We start from the raw sequence: 16,555 nt of genomic DNA, 5'->3' as shown, positions 1-16,555 counted from the left end.
TTTATAGGCAGTAACCTTATACCCCCCCCCCCCCCTTATAGACTGACTTCGTGAATGAGGCCTACTAATGGTAAGATTGAATTTATCTTATACATATCTATATAATTAATATTATAATAATAGTATAAGGGTGCATTTTAAACACTTAAAATACTTTATGGTTTAATCTATTAGTTAAAATATACTATTAATTTAATTAAACCTAAACCATATCCTTATGGAAGTATTAACTCTTTTAATTAAACACTTTAATTAATTTAATAAAGTCCATAAAGTTTGAATTTTAACTTTTAGAATCCTAAGGTTTAATTTGGAATTAAAGTATTAGAGTGTAAGACTTTAAAAATTCCAAAACTTGAGGGAATGTTTTGAAACTATTCAAGACTTCTCATTTCATAACTTATGAGTTTCATGGTTCATTAAAATGAAGACTCTTCACTTTTATGTAACCTCTTATTCTTTAATAACACTTTTAAAGAAGTGACTCTTAAACATCCATAACTTGAGGACAAGTTATGGAGTCATAAAATAATTTAATGGAAAAAAAACTTTTCATTTTTGTGTAACCTATGACACTTTTATGAGTTTTAAGATTCATAAATGTGACTTGAAGAAAAGTTACAAACACACCTTTTATGAACTTCTTTTAGATTAATATGGATCGAAAGCAACTAACAAATAATATTTTTTCATCAATCTAAATTAACCCATAAAATAAGGTAACACAACAAAAACTTGTCATGTTACATAACTTAAGAACAAGTTATGGAATTCTTTAGAACATTAAGACCAAGTTTTGTAACTCCATAAAAAACTTTGAATCAATTTTGTTTAAAACCTTTTTCATATCCATAACTTATGGAGGTTTCAAAAACTCTTTAGATCAAACTTTTAAAACTAATAAAATAATCATATCATTTTATCTTTTACTAAATTTGACCTAATTCAACTCATATAGCAAATGATTCAAATTTTAAAAATAATTAGTTTTTCACAAAAACAAGTAATTATCTTAAAATTTGACAAACGTCATTTGTTTTTTCAACTTTGAAAATAAAACTGTTACATCAATATAACAGAAAACAACCTGGTCTCTGATACCACTGATGGGTTTTGAGCATGCTAACACTCCTATAGTGTACATGAAATCCTAAATACCTCGGATCTATGCTTTCTCTATTATACATGCGAAAATCAATTTTCCAAGGTATTGCTCTAACTAGCATAATATAAAGTACAAATAATATAAAATATAGTAGAATGACATACCTCTTTGTTGGTTCTTGATTCCATGTAGCTTGAGAGCCTAGTGCCCCAAGTGTGACACATCAAATGATTCACACAACATCAAATGCATTTGGAATAACTTAGAGAGAAAATAGAACACTTCAAAAATCGGCTTTCCCTCACTTGATTCACTTAGTGGCCGATTTTGTCAATAATAGGATGCTTATATAGTTATTACAATTAGGGTAAACCCTATTGTCATGACTTTCCATTTCCTTCGATCCATGGGTTCAAATACACCATGGAGCATCCTATGGGTTTTAGCCCAACTTGATAATCCATGGAGTCTTAGACCACTATACAAGTATGGATGATTTACACAATCAACCCATATATTTAATTAGTCTTCTTTTGATCACTTAATTAATTCTAGATTAATTCTTGATCAATACTAATTAAATAATCTTATTAATATATTAGAACTTATAATATATTAACAAACCTTAAGTGTTATTTCTCTCATTTTAGTCAATCCAAATGCATGATGTCATGCAACCCAAATGGACCATGTCGGGTCGGGTCAAGTCTTACCAATTATAGTTATGGACTTAGACATTAATCCAATAGGAAAGCCATGTCATAAAGGAAGACAACATGCATTTATGTGTCGTAACCTTAAGACATGCATTTACGATACGCAATGCGTATCATTAAAGCCCATGTCAAGGAAGGCCATGTCATAAATGAAGATGACACACATTTTTGCGTATCGTAATTTTAAATGTTTTAAAAAATTATTTATAGATTTAGTAATTTTCAAATTAAAATTGCATTTAATATCTCATAATAGAAAATAAAATATCATATAAAAATAATACGATTTTATACAAATAATCGTTCCAATATGAGGCAAATGTAATACATCAAATGTGAAAGAGAATAAAATTAATCAACAAATAATAGTTGAACTACAAGAACTTGTTGACCACCTTCACCACATCTCGTCTACTTTTCTTGACACTATGCACATCAAAAAGACCTGTAAATTTGAATCATGCAACCATTTGATTAACATAAACATGCAAATCCCAATAAATTGGATCTGATACTTCCTTTAAAAAAAATCAATTAGAAGGAAAAGAACACTTGTTTGAGACTTCCTTTTATCAAAATCAGATAGAGTAAATTCAAGATTCTTGCCCCAAAATTATCCACAAATTTATCATGAATTTAAGTCTATCTGATGACATAAGCATAATACAACATTTTCAAAATTTATATAATAATGCAATGCAAGATAGTTTAGCTTTATAAATAAAAATGGTCTTACATATCCCTACATATACCCTACTACCGGTACTACTACTACCCTTCTTTACTATGTAGATAATAAGTTTTGGAAAGAATAAACTAATTGTAAGTGGGAAGACTGGTAATTAGCTTATAGGTAATGATACATATGGAAGGGAGGGAGGAAAGAAAGCTATTGTTAGAATATGTATATAGGGGCATAAAACAGAAAATAAAATACCAGACATACAAGTTGTGATTTCAGTAGGGGCAAAATGGTCTTTCTTCCAAAAAGATGTATATATGGGTTGTTTGGTAAAAAAAAATTCATACATGATAGCAACAAACTTTGCATTCTAGGAAAATTATGACAATTACAAGGGCATAAAACAGAAAATAAATTATGTATACACGTGTAGTTTTTATATAATTTGATACTTAACCTTTACCAAAAGGTAAAATGGTCATTCTACTTTTTTTTTTCCTTCAATATAAAAATATTAACAAATAGACCCTAAAGACATGGTTAAGATAGATAACTAAAAAACTAAGACAAAAAAAAATAACTTTAAAAATGGGGTCAAGGAAAGGGTAATGGGGTAAAATATGAGGTTGAAAGTACCTGACAACCAAATTTTAACATACCAGTTCCGGTACGATCACCCTTCAAAGAACCCAAAAAAAATGAGATTAACTTATCTGATAGATAACTTGAATCCTATGATAAGTATCATTTTAAATAAATAAAAAACCTTACAGATTAATATCACTAGTAACAATGTCAGGATGCAAAACATAAGAAAAGTGATTCTTTAATCTATATATACATGACTTTATAGAAAGTTCCATTGAAGAGATATTCATGGGAAATTTTAAGGGGTGAATGACATCTTCGCCCCTGTTGCTGCCACCAACACCACCTGGATATAGAAGATTTCAAATGAGTTATAAAAAAAAAAAAGTTGAATGAAGCATCTTTACACCAAGCACCTGGATACTGAAGACTTCTTTCTTATTTCCTTGAAGGTTTACATGCAATACCCAACAATATTGAAGGAAAGAATCATATTGGAAATAAGGGCAGCTTCTATTTAAGTTAAAACAATTATAGGAAACCATGAACTAGCCATACAAATGCATAATCCTTCATGAAGCATCTATGCACCAAGCCAACCAAATAAGAATTAAAGACATTGTGATGCATTATGAAATCAAATAAAAAATAAGTTAAAAGGATGAACGATGAATGATGAGAGTTTAGGTTAAGAAGTTAGTCAAACAGTAAGATGGTTGAGGAAAAGTACCTTGAATTTTGTGTGCTCCTTGTTGAGACTAATCAAGTCACTTGGTGACTCGTGAACTCAACTTGGTAAACTAATCCCCCATAACCCTAGAATCATAAGCTACATGTAACATTCATAAAATCCATGAAAATTTAAAACTTTTTCAAGCATCCAAAAACCATTATTTATTACAAAATGTTTTCAAAATAGTTTCATATCAGAGTATCCCATAAATCAAAATTATAAAATGTGAGGAGGTGCACGATTAACCCTTCGCCTTCCCACTATCATCTGAAGTACCTAAAACAAAATCTAAAACTATAAGCACGAAGCTTAGTGACTTCCCCTAAAATACCAACGCCACACAAACCATAACCATATCATATCATAACAAACAGCATGCATATAGCGCCTGCAGTATGACTGGACCACCCTCACCAGGCCTTCCTTCTATCTGGCCCACTCTTAAAACATTCAGCATGTCTTGTCCGCCCTCCCGTGCCTTCAGCCTATCTGGACCATTCTTCGGGCCTTCTTCATGACTGGTACACCCCGATGGGTCTGCAATCTATCTAGACCGCCCTAGGTCTATTGGCCTTCAGCATAAAGCAGGACTACCTCAACCCAACCCCCAAACATATAATCAACACACACACACATACACACACACACACACACACATATATATATATATATATATATATATATATATATATATATATATATATATCAAACGCTAACTAGCATGTACAAACAGTTAAACCGATCTAACATATCACTAATCATAACATCACCCTATATACTAAGATACTGACCTAATAGGTCACCAACATAACATCATCCTATATACTAGGATTCCGACCTAATAGGTCGCTAAGCATATCATCATGTAGTAACCAGGATAATAATCCAAAAACGGCCGACATTGGTACGTTCGACCCTGTTAGTATAGTGAGGAAAAGTCACCTCACAAGTAGTGTTGAATCAAGAAGATCAAAACCCCAACTCTCGGCTCCAACTCAACTACCTGTAACCATCATATGATTGATTCCATTAGAATCCCAAATTACCAAAACACTCTTAGAAGTCAAACTTGGCTAACACTTGGTCATGGTCAAAGTCAACGATCAATGTCAACAGTCCATGTTGACCCAACTCGTCGAGTGCATCTACTGGCTCGTCGAGTTCCTTCAAAAGTCGGAAACCGAAAACTCAAGTCAACTCGTCGAGTCACCTGTGTAACTCATCGAGTTTTTCGGTGTCCATAAGACCAGGAAAACCCTAATCAACTCGCCATGTCATCTCACGCACTCGCCAAGTTCACTCAGAATCCATAAGTCGGGTAATCCCCACCAAACTCGTTGAGTTAGCTATGAAACTCGTCGAGTTCCTTTAGCCCATTTCCCATTCAGATACTTTTAAGCAAAACCAAGGCACCAAGTTGTAGATCTAGCCTCCCAGGGTGAAGTTACCATGTAAAGTTGCCAACTTTACGTGCATGCAAGGCTTCAAGAAGCTAAAACACTCAAAACTAGACTTAGGAAGAGGTTTAGGGCATGGAGAAGGGTCAAAGCTTGATAAATCTTGAGTCTTTATGTCTATAAGGGCCTAGAGGATTCCAAATCTAAAGTTACAACTTCAAATCGTGCTCAAAACCAGAAATGCTTCAAGAATAAGCTAGAAATGACCCAAAACTCTTAAATGAAGAGAGCTAATAAGAGAATGATCAACGTAAAGACTTTTTACCTTCAAATGAATGCCAAAACGATGTAGATGTTGGATCTACAAGCCCCTTCTCGTTCCAAGCTTCTAAATTTTCAAGTCTCTTCAAGAAATGCACCAAACACACACTCAAAATAGGAGTTAGCTCGATTAGGGTTCGATTCTGGAAGTGAAAAGGTGGTAGGAGGCTGGAGGGGAGGGCTTAAGGTCCTTTAAATAGGGTGGAAATCCTAAAAATTAGGGTTTTCATGTCCAGCTTCAACTCGTTGAGTTAGGTCCTCCAACTCGTCAAGTAGGTTCTAGAATCCACGTGACTTTATCAATTTCTACACGACAAGTTGGGGAAACCAACTCGTCGATTAGGTCCAGAATTATGAATATATTAGCTTAAAATTTGTACCTAGTAGTCGGGATGTTACACTACATCATTGATTTGAAGCTTTTAGGGGTAGTTGACTTTCTTATAGACATTGGTTTGACCAAAGGCGGAATGTTTGGAGAAATCCTGGTTAAAAACACTGATTATAGGATACATTTGACAAACAATTATGATCTACAACTAAGTTTATATTTTTTTCGTTAGGGTTAACGAAATCGGATCTACAAAAGTAGCGATTAATTCTCGGAAGTTATGTGTAGATCTCTGGATAAGATTTTGAAGCCAAATCTTAGTTATCTGAAAATATGTGGATTTGATTCTAGGTAGATAGCGTATTTAGTGGGGCGATAGATACTGATTTTGATTAAAAGTGTTAAGAATTTGTTGGAAGCGAGGATTGGGGTTTTGATGGAGGTGATGGATCAGGGAATTGAGGAAGTTGTGGATTATCCCTATTTTTTTAATATGATTTGAAGAAGCGACTTGAGAGACATGAGATGCTTTCAAAACAAAAGAACATTTCTTGCAGTGAGCTCAAAACTCGAACCAATCGTGAGACCTAGAGGAAAGAACACAAAGGTAAAGGAAGGCGGGGTACTTCAAATTTTTGGGGAATTTGGTTTTCCCCCTTAAGGTTAGGTGTGTATTAAAAAATTATAAAACAACATCTCTTTATAACACTCATTTAATTTAGGTGCCCTCTATGTTTGTAATTTTTTTTAATTGACACTAATTTTAAGGCACGCACAAATGCGTCTCTCCTGTCTTTTAAAATTTGGAAAGCTGACATTATTTTTAAGACACACAAAAAATATGTATCTTAAATCAGTGCGTGTCATTGTTCACGTGTCATTAAATGGATGTTTTCTAGTAGTGCATCTTGGTCTTGGAAGTGGAAAATGGAAATAGAAATTGAAAAGAAACTAACTAAATGATAATATAAGAAATGATACTTACGATATGATATGTTATGCATGAAATGACTTTTTCATGTCAATGATTGAATATGCTTTATGGTCTAAAAGCCACGTAGTTCACGATATTTTTTGTCTTACGTGTCTCTTTTTAATGTCATATATTCCATTTTGCACTTAATGACATGTATTCTATGTTGCACTTGTGGAGTGGAACTTGATAAGTTCCTTATTAATTGTATTTATGTAATTCTTATTTGCTTGTTATGGTTGTATTAATCTTTAATAGTAACAGTCAATGTTTTAATTATAAATGTTTCTGTTGGATCGAGTTTTTATGAAATATGGGTTAATTCTCTAAAATATTTTATAAAAAAAGCTTTGAAATTTTCGAAAATTTTGGGGCGCAACAAAAATGATCACATACTTGGCATTTTTGGATTCTCATTACGTTTTCCACCACAATAGCAACTAGAGCCACAAACAGGAAACCCCCAAGATGTTGTGACCTTACTGATTAGAACCGCCGTTGTTACACCAAGAAGATGTGTAGGGCTGACCTTGGTATTGGGATTGTGCAACAAAAGTACAAAAAGTGCCCCCATTCACTGCATGGATTGTTGGAGAAGTTCAAAGTTTTTGATATATGCAAGATCTTGAAACAATCAAACAAAGGGAATGGAACAAGCGTTGTTTGAGTAGCAACAAATGCCATAACAGCAGGTCTACGGCCTCATAAAAACCATGGAGATTGATCACATGTATTTACTAGATTTCCAATGGTACCGATTTGGTCACACAAAGATTTAAATTGACGACTGTATATGGAAACAATTTAGTCAGAGGTTATCTTCAAGACGAAGTTCATGCGGTTTAAAATGGTGACTATATGCGACTTCGAGAGTAGTCCAAACTACATGGGAGATACTACGACTTAGGTAGTGTTTGTTTTTTGTCTGCAGATCTGCGAGACGTCTTCTGTCTGCGCCGCGCAGACCACGCGCAGACATTAGTCTTCGCAGACTGTTTGTTTTTTTGAAGACTGCAGACCTAAAAATGTCTGCGCGCCCTCTTCTTGGCGCAGATGTGGACCAGAGTCTTCTAACATCTTCAGACATCTTCTAGCTTAAAAAAACATATATATCTTTATTTTTTTTTAAGTTTTTTTTTTAATTTATATTTTTTCCAACTTTATTAATGATAAACAATATGAAAAAAAATTACAAAACTTAAAAAAAAAAACATTTGACGATACAAACATGATATTTTTAACAAATTTATAAATAAAAATTTATTATAATAATAGTCGTTGAAGTTGTTTATATAAATATGAAAAAAAAATCATAATATATTCTTATATTTTTTTGCCAAAATTTTGTAAAACTTTATTTAATAGAGTATCATCAATTTCTCGAGAAAATATTTATCGTACGTTTTTAATAGATTTATTTGAAAAAATCGAAGTTTATTTCCATCTATTTATGTATCAAATTCTTTGATCACTAATTATAATGTTTAGTTATAACTTTGCAATCAAAGTTGTTGGTTTTTATCAAATATGTATATGAATTAATACCATTTTTATTTTTATTTTTTATATAATAATACATAAAAGTTGATCTAGATTCGTTATATATTTATAATAAAGTCGTAAAAATATATAAAAAATTCGCTTTGAAGTTTAACAAAATCAGTTTATTTAGATTTCAGTTTATTTTAATAGCCCGCAGATGTTAAAAAAACAAACAGTCTTCTTTTTTCAGACTGCAGACGTTTGGTCCACCTCTTCTACTGCAGAGGTCTACAGATGTGGTCCGCAGACTGCAGACATTTTGCCTCAGAAAAAACAAACAGCACCTTAGTGTTTCTGCAGTGGCCTCTTTTGAGAGAAAAAAGAAGATCATAATTTTTATTATCATAAGAGATCCACTCAGTATGCTTTAAATTTGAAATAAGGAAAATGTGTCTTAAGGACGACCTTATGTGGTATTAGGAATGAGAGGTGGGGCCTGGAATGGAGCCATCGATAAAGGTGAGAGAATCTTCATATTTGAGAAGAGAAATTACATGTTTCCTCCACAAAAGATAATTGGAGGGCTAGAGTTTGACCGAAAACATAAGGATCAATGTTGAATAGGGGATGGAAGACAATGGAAAATCCAAAGCTGATGAGGAATTTGTTGTCACTAAAGAATGCTGGGCTAAAAAGAAAACATTAGGATGTCTCAAACAACAAGGGGATGCCATTTGAATATTTATAATCTTATCATTTATGAGGAAATCATTCTCAATATATAAATAAGCAATACAAGAGAAAATGCATGAGAAGATTACTCTATCTACTTAAAAGTTAAGAGAATAAAGGAAAATACAAGACTAGAAACGACGGATAATATTTTCCGTTTAGTATAATTATTACTTTTGTATACATAAATCGAATTATCGTTTATTAAAAATTTATAAATGGAAACTGAAGATATCTAGATAATGACAGTTTAAAAAAAAACAAGGTAAAAATAAATTTGAAGGATAATTATTTATCTAAAAAGAGAAATTAAATGTATTTTTATTTTTGTTCCTTGTTTATTTTCTTACTTATATAAAATCATGATATTTGTGGAATCCATTAATTTCATTTTTTAGTTATTTTTTCTTATTTTGATATTTTTCTTAATCTAATAAATAAGAATATAAGAAAAATAAAATAAAAGGATATTTGATTTCTCATCTATAACCAGCTGTATTCTAAAATAGAAAGGTTACTTGGTTGATTCAAAATTAAAAGCAAATCCGATAATCCAACAAATATTTGATGATTTTAGTCCGAAATGGGACTTATCCAGTCCAATAATAGAATGCTTAATTTGAATACAATTAAAAGTTTACTTTTACTATTATTTCAAATATTTAAGAATACAGTTTTATAATTAAATTTAATTAAGTAATTATTTATATTAAAAAAAAAAAAAGATATCGACTACTAACTCTTATCCGTTTTTTGCCTCTAACCAATTCTGTAATTATTTTCCTCTAACAAAGCAGGTAACCCTTTTCGTTATTTTCTTAGCAATTTATGTAATACACGATGTACATTAAATTCAAAGAAGTGGAAAAAAGGTCAATACAAAGTCAAAGTTAATCACGTCCTTTTCAACCTCCTTCAAAATAGAATCAAATATCCAATTTCTTTGCATTTATTTTTAATTATTACTCCCAAATTTCTATAAATACCCAATCAACAAACTTCCTTTCCAATACCCCGTTCTCATCTCTCTCTCTCTCTCTCTCTCTCTCTCTCTCTCTCTCTCTCTCTCTCTCTCTCTCTCTCTCTCTCTCTCTCTCTTGAATGGCGCCGGTAGTAGGAGGAGGAGCCGCCGGAGAAACATTCCACAAAGTGAACTTCGCCGCCCCAAGAAGCTTCGCGGCGGCGTTCAAGTCCGATTTGAAGGAAACCCTCTTCCCAGACGATCCATTCCATGACTTCAAAGGGAAGCCATTGCCGATAAAAGCCAAGAAAGCTTTACAGTATTTCGTTCCGATCTTCGAATGGCTCCCTAAATACACCCGCAAACTGTTCATGTATGATCTTTTAGCGGGAATCACCATTGCTAGCCTCGCCATTCCTCAAGGCATCAGTTACGCTAAACTCGCTAACATTCCCCCCATCATCGGTTTATGTTAGTTTCTTCCCCATGGTTCTTGCTTCTACTTTTTTTTGTAACGATTCATGCAAACATAACTTCATAGATTTTGTATCCGTTTTCTTTTATCAGATTCGAGTTTCGTTCCTCCTCTAATCTACTCGGTGTTTGGAAGCTCAAAGCATCTTGCTGTTGGAACAGTAGCTGCTAGTTCATTGATCATAGCTGCAACCATTGAAGCCAAAGTGAACCCTATTGAAAACCCACAACTCTATCTTAATCTAGTCTTTACTGCGACACTCGTCTCCGGTGTAACTCAGTTGATTCTTGGTGTTTTCCGGTGAGTTTATGGACTCATAAAGATTCCAATTAGTAATTTCTTTTTCTAAGTATAACTAATTCATCGAAATTATATATTAGTTAACTAATGTAGTATGATGTAACTAATAAAATAGGCTTGGAATTTTGGTCGATTTCTTGTCACATTCTACGATCACTGGCTTCATGGGAGGGACAGCAACGCTTATTTGTCTTCAACAATTGAAAGGCATTTTTGGTTTGAAGCATTTTACTACACATACTGATATGGTATCCGTTATTCGTGTCATCTTGAAGAATAGAAAAGAGGTATAGATATAGTAATATTATTAATTAATTAATATATTATACAAAAGAGATTTATTTTAATTGAGAGAATTATAAATAATATAATTATATATTGTTTATTTTTTGTCAACTGATCATATATACTTATGTGTCCCGTTTCTTTGGATTTACATGTTTGATTTGATAAGAATACGTGACACCCGTTTTCTTACTATGTTTGTTGTTACAAACACATGTTATCTCGTGCTATAGATGTTTGTGGTTATTCTTGAGTAACACATGCATGTTATGTCAATTTAAGGCTCTTTTTTAAAACGATGATAACAATTGAAGTGACAATAACAATAATTGCAGTAATAATTCACATGCCGTGTTTCGAACACAAACAATACTCTACGTAACTATCTGAAAACAATTTTCTATCTTTCTTAGAAGAGTTAAATCAAACACCTACTAATTCTATTCCTAAATATACATATATACACCTTTTCAACATATTTGATACTCCTATGTCATATGCCCTTTGGTATTTTTCTAATTTTCTTTAATTATTATGTTTTTGCAGATAAGATGGGAAAGCACTGTCGTGGGTGTAGTTTTCCTCGTCTTTCTTCAATTCACAAGATTCGTGGTAAGTATCTTTCTAATATACCAACGATATCAATTATAAATTTGAAACTCCGTAAATTTTGGTTTGCATCGTTTTTGTCATTAATCATGCGAATGGATGTAGTGACAACATACATTCATAGTAAAGAAACAAAAGAGAAGTTATTGCTTCTCTTTTTAGTGCTACAATTTTTATCACTAAATATGACGCGCTTGTAATATTAATGACGTGGAATTTTTCTTAATAAAGTTGTTAATACACAATCGCAAAAATGGATTTTCAGAAGCAAAAGAAACCCAAGCTATTTTGGGTGTCAGCAATAGCTCCCATGGTGGTCGTGGTAACAGGATGCGTCTTTGCTTATGTAGCACATGTTGAGAAACATGGAATTGCAATTGTAAGTTTCTTACTCTTATAATCACCAAAATTTAACAAGATTTATATTAAATATAAAATTTAATTACAATATAGTAACATCTTATTAAAAAGAAGTAATTAATTTATGACTTTCCTGGCTGAAAGTCAATATCAAATTAAATTGAAGTTATGGAGTTTTTATGACGTTTAATGTGGTTAACATATGTATTTTTCTATTATCATCAAGGTATAAAGAGACTATTTACATTAGAATTTTCCTTTTATCAATGAATTTTAACTAAATAAATTGTTTTTTTAAGGCTTTATGTTAAAATATATATTTAATGTTGTGATTTTGTCAATAAGTCGGATTTGGCAAGAGTTGTCCAATTTTGAAGCGTTACATTTATTTGCTTTACTGTGAACACTTTTACTAGGAAGTCCACTTCCACTAACAATTGTTCCCTCCAGATTATTATTTTCTAAATTTGTATGCCACCTTTTAGTTAATTGTCAACCATAGAATTTATCGTATTTTTAGAAGAAAAAAAAACTTTAATTTGTTCTGTTTATATATTTGTGATGATGATTTTAAGTCTATGGATATAATTACCCAATTAATTGAATACCAGAATTCTAAAAAACATCTGTTATTGATCACTAAGATTCAACATAATCTCATTATATATTTTAATATTTTTCCAATTAATGTTTTATTATTTTTATTTTTAATTATACAATAATCATTTATATTAAAAATCTTTAAAACTAGTTGATTAGTGTATTAGATTCCCACTCTTTTAGCATATTAACTTTTGACAAATAGACCATCTGTCGACATTCCGATTTTTATAAGTTAGATTAATTAGATACATATTGCAACCTATAGGTATTATACTATATAATCAAAAACAATTTTTTTAAATCCTACAAAAGGTATATATATTTTAATCTTGACATGCATCCTATTACAAGACCACAACATACCTTTCACTTCTTTATGTAAAACCTTTCTTTTTCAATACTTATAGACAACTAAATTCCGATTTCCTACTAACAAAGTAACAAACCAAAAATCAATTAGAAAAGAAGAGTTCTTTATTAAACACAAAGATCTGATATTTTTTTATGTTTTATAGGGATTAATTAAAAAGGTTTATAACTGATTATGATGAATAAACAAATTTCGAAAATTGCAGGTGGGTGACTTGAAAAAGGGAATTAATCCTTCCTCCCTAAAAAATTTGGATTTCGATCCAAAATATCTATCAGCACCTATACAAGCAGGACTCGTAACAGCCATGATTGCTCTTGCTGTAAGTACACATATTTATTTTCATAAAATTAGTAACATTATCTAATATAATTAAATATAATATAACAAATTTAAAACTGTCGTTTTTAGTTTACTAATACCTCGTGAACGTTATTATACTTCTAATATTTAAAAGTTATGAGAAATCATTATTTATAAAGGGATTTTCTAATATGTACTCTAAGAGCACGTATAAGTATTAATTATTACCATAATTAAATATAAAATTCATTAATAATCTCTATAATTAATGTATTTCACATGTAATTATAGTAATAATTATGATTAATTAATACTTCACATATTAGAAAATCCCATTTATAAATTATAATAACATTTTGGGTGTAATACAGGAAGGAATAGCAATAGGAAGAAGCTTTGCCATAATGGAAAATCAACAAATTGATGGAAACAAAGAGATGATAGCTTTTGGCCTCATGAACATTATTGGATCGTTCACTTCTTGCTACTTAACTACAGGTTAATTTTTTCTTCTTCTTTTTTCCAATTCTTAAAAAAAGTAAATTACTTTCTCTTAATTATCCTAAAAAAAATGTTTTCTTTATTACAGGACCATTTTCAAAAACCGCAGTGAATTACAACGCAGGGTGTAAAACACAAATGGCAAACGTCGTTATGTCAATATGCATGATGCTAACGTTATTCTTCTTAGCACCTCTCTTCAGTTACACTCCTCTCGTTGCCCTTTCTGCCATTATCATGTCTGCAATGCTTGGTCTTATTGAATACGATAAAGCTTATCATCTTTACAAAACCGATAAATTTGATTTCATCATTTGCATGGCTGCTTTCTTTGGTGTTGCTTTCATTAGCATGGACGTTGGTCTCATGTTATCGGTATATATATATTAACTTCTTCTAATAATTCTTGAAACATTTTCTTATTGTTATGTGTAATGTGTTACTTATTAATTATGTGAATGAAAAATTTATGTGTAATGTGTTACTTATTAATTATGTGAATGAAAAATTGTAATTCTTTTTATGTTACAGGTTGGGTTAGCGTTATTGAGAGCACTTCTATATGTAGCTAGACCATCGAGTTCAAAGCTTGGGAACATACCTGACACTAGTGTATATCGAGATATGGAACAATATCCAGGAGCCATTGACATTCCTAAGACTCTAATTTTGCAACTTGGTTCTCCAATTTACTTTGCGAATTCAGGTTACTTGAGGGAAAGGTATGAATTCTGTTTTACATTTTGATGATGTGATTAATATAACATTATCAATATCTGGCCTTTTTTTTTTGACATGATTTGGGTTCTTTTGAAGGATTTTGAGATGGGTTAGAGATGAAGAGGCCAAGAAAGCTTCTGAAGGAGATGATGTTGAGTATGTTATATTAGATTTTGGAGGTAAGATGAGTAAGGTTTTGATCAATTTCTATGAACTTTAATTAAGTAAATGTTATAAAGTATAGAATCATTTGTGGATGGAAAAAAATATTATACTTTAAGCAAGACTATCAACCCGATGTTTAATACAATAATACTTGTTATGCCAATTTATCCAGGTGTTACATCTATTGATATCACGGGCGTTGAAACGCTTGTTGAAATTCGTAGAAGTTTAGAAGTCAAAGAAATTAAGGTAATTGGCTAGCATATGTCTGTTAATAATATTCTTCAGAATGAAACGAAAGTAATGTTTTCTGATAATAATTCTAAATATATGTTTATATGTGCAGGTTGTCATTGTAAATCCAAGACTCGAGGTCATGGAGAAGTTGATTGTTACGAATTTCATAGACAAAATTGGGAAAGAACGTGTGTTTCTATCTATCGAAGATGCAATTGAAGGGTGCAATTTTTCACTCACACACATAAAGGATTGTGGTAGTGAAGAACTTCGACAATAAAAGAAAGCATTTTACTCATGTGTATTGCAAGAATTGGTGAAATGAAGATGTATTTCTCATCTATTTGGTTAATTGTAAATGCATGAACCGTTATTGCGAATACAAAGTTTGTTTGGAAACAAATTGAGTAAATCATGAGTGAAGTTTGTACGCAAATAACAAACAAAAAGATAAATATAAAACAACCAAAATTGGGTGGAAACCTTACAAGAAAAAACACTTGACACTAAAACTTATATCATTAAATAATCAATAAAAGGAAGAATGGAGAACGGGTGCAGAGTTCTTGAAAGAGAGGGAGAAGAATTTAGGATGATTAGAATGATTAAAATAAGTCGACAATTATAAGCTAAGAAACCAAAATCTTAACAAACAAATGGTAACATTCCTATACCTAAAGACTTGGAAACCATGCAAACAAAAAACTTCCAAAAAAGAAGAGTTCTATCCACAATAAAACAAACTCCATCTTCAAAAAAATAATATTAATAATAAAATAAAAAACTTCAAACCCTTCAAAAACATAATACAAGGCTAGTGCCATAATCACTTATAAAAAGGCACTCCTAGCAAGGTGCTAGGCAGGCAACAGAAACAAAACAAACACTCTTGCGACTTGATTATATACTAATATTGAACACCAAACAAGTTTAAGCAAACTTCTAACATGAACACTATAAAACGGATTTTTGATTCTATTAACAACACTATCAGTTACACTACAAGAAATGTCATCTTTTGTGAAAACTGAAGGACTTACGACACACAAATATGTATGTCGTAAATTTGTGTCATGTTTTGATAACATTTATGATATAAAGTATGTCATGTTTTAGGGTCATAAAGCAAAATAAAAAATAAAAAATAAAAACACGGTACGCACTTTGTTTTTATGTCCACCTTATCATGTAGTCTTTTAATTTTCTCAGGTATATATCCCACTCATCATAACCCCAACTAAATCCTTTTTTGTTTCAAACTTTTTTTCCATTTCTCTTTCATGATCGAGGAAACGAACCATAAGATTCAACTTTATTCGTTAGTGGTTTTACAGCGTAGAGAAGCAACCCTTACCCCCTTTCAGTAACCAGGGCCAGTACAAGTCGATTTGAGGCCCGGAGCAAAATAAAAGATGAGGCCCTTCAAATTAAATAAAATTATAAGTAAAATCACTACATTAATGTATGTAGCGGTAATATATACTAATTCACTAAAATGTACAAACATTTGAGGCAGCTAAAACTTAAAAAATAAACTTCATCAATGAATGCATGTCTTGAGGCCTCAAGTTTCGATAAATGCATCTTCTTCAATGCATAACATAGT

General features: G+C 31.5%; 1 protein-coding gene and 1 pseudogene across 1 annotated transcript; both read left to right on the top strand.

Moving 5' to 3' along the window:
• Positions 1–3,091: 3,091 nt before the first annotated feature.
• Positions 3,092–6,464, top strand: LOC145046156 (uncharacterized; annotated as a pseudogene).
• A 3,610-nt stretch (positions 6,465–10,074) lies between these two features.
• LOC144998612 (putative sulfate transporter 3.5) lies at positions 10,075–15,352 on the top strand. Its single transcript, XM_078958352.1, has 12 exons — positions 10,075–10,492; positions 10,589–10,796; positions 10,912–11,083; positions 11,628–11,693; positions 11,956–12,069; positions 13,229–13,345; positions 13,698–13,824; positions 13,916–14,202; positions 14,359–14,549; positions 14,644–14,726; positions 14,885–14,961; positions 15,059–15,352. The coding sequence occupies exons 1-12, from the start codon at positions 10,162–10,164 to the stop codon at positions 15,227–15,229; spliced, it is 1,944 nt and encodes a 647-aa protein (XP_078814478.1). The 5' UTR covers positions 10,075–10,161; the 3' UTR covers positions 15,230–15,352.
• Positions 15,353–16,555: the final 1,203 nt, after the last annotated feature.

Source organism: Lactuca saligna, chromosome 5 (assembly GCF_052625555.1).
Source record: "Lactuca saligna cultivar CGN05327 chromosome 5, ASM5262555v1, whole genome shotgun sequence".
Classification (NCBI taxonomy): Eukaryota; Viridiplantae; Streptophyta; class Magnoliopsida; order Asterales; family Asteraceae; genus Lactuca; species Lactuca saligna.
The sequence above is the reverse complement of the archived record's forward strand: the minus strand, read 5'-3'. Positions and strand labels throughout refer to the sequence as shown.

What these genes read in the sequence shown, in the direction of transcription:
- LOC144998612 (XM_078958352.1), top strand. Translation starts at nt 10,162, where the DNA reads ATGGCGCCGGTAGTAGGAGGAGGAGCCGCCGGAGAAACATTCCACAAA. An exon ending in TCCCCCCATCATCGGTTTAT is followed by an intron (nt 10,493 to 10,588) that starts GTTAGTTTCTTC and finishes TTCTTTTATCAG; the next exon opens with ATTCGAGTTTCGTTCCTCCT. An exon ending in TCTTGAAGAATAGAAAAGAG is followed by an intron (nt 11,084 to 11,627) that starts GTATAGATATAG and finishes ATGTTTTTGCAG; the next exon opens with ATAAGATGGGAAAGCACTGT.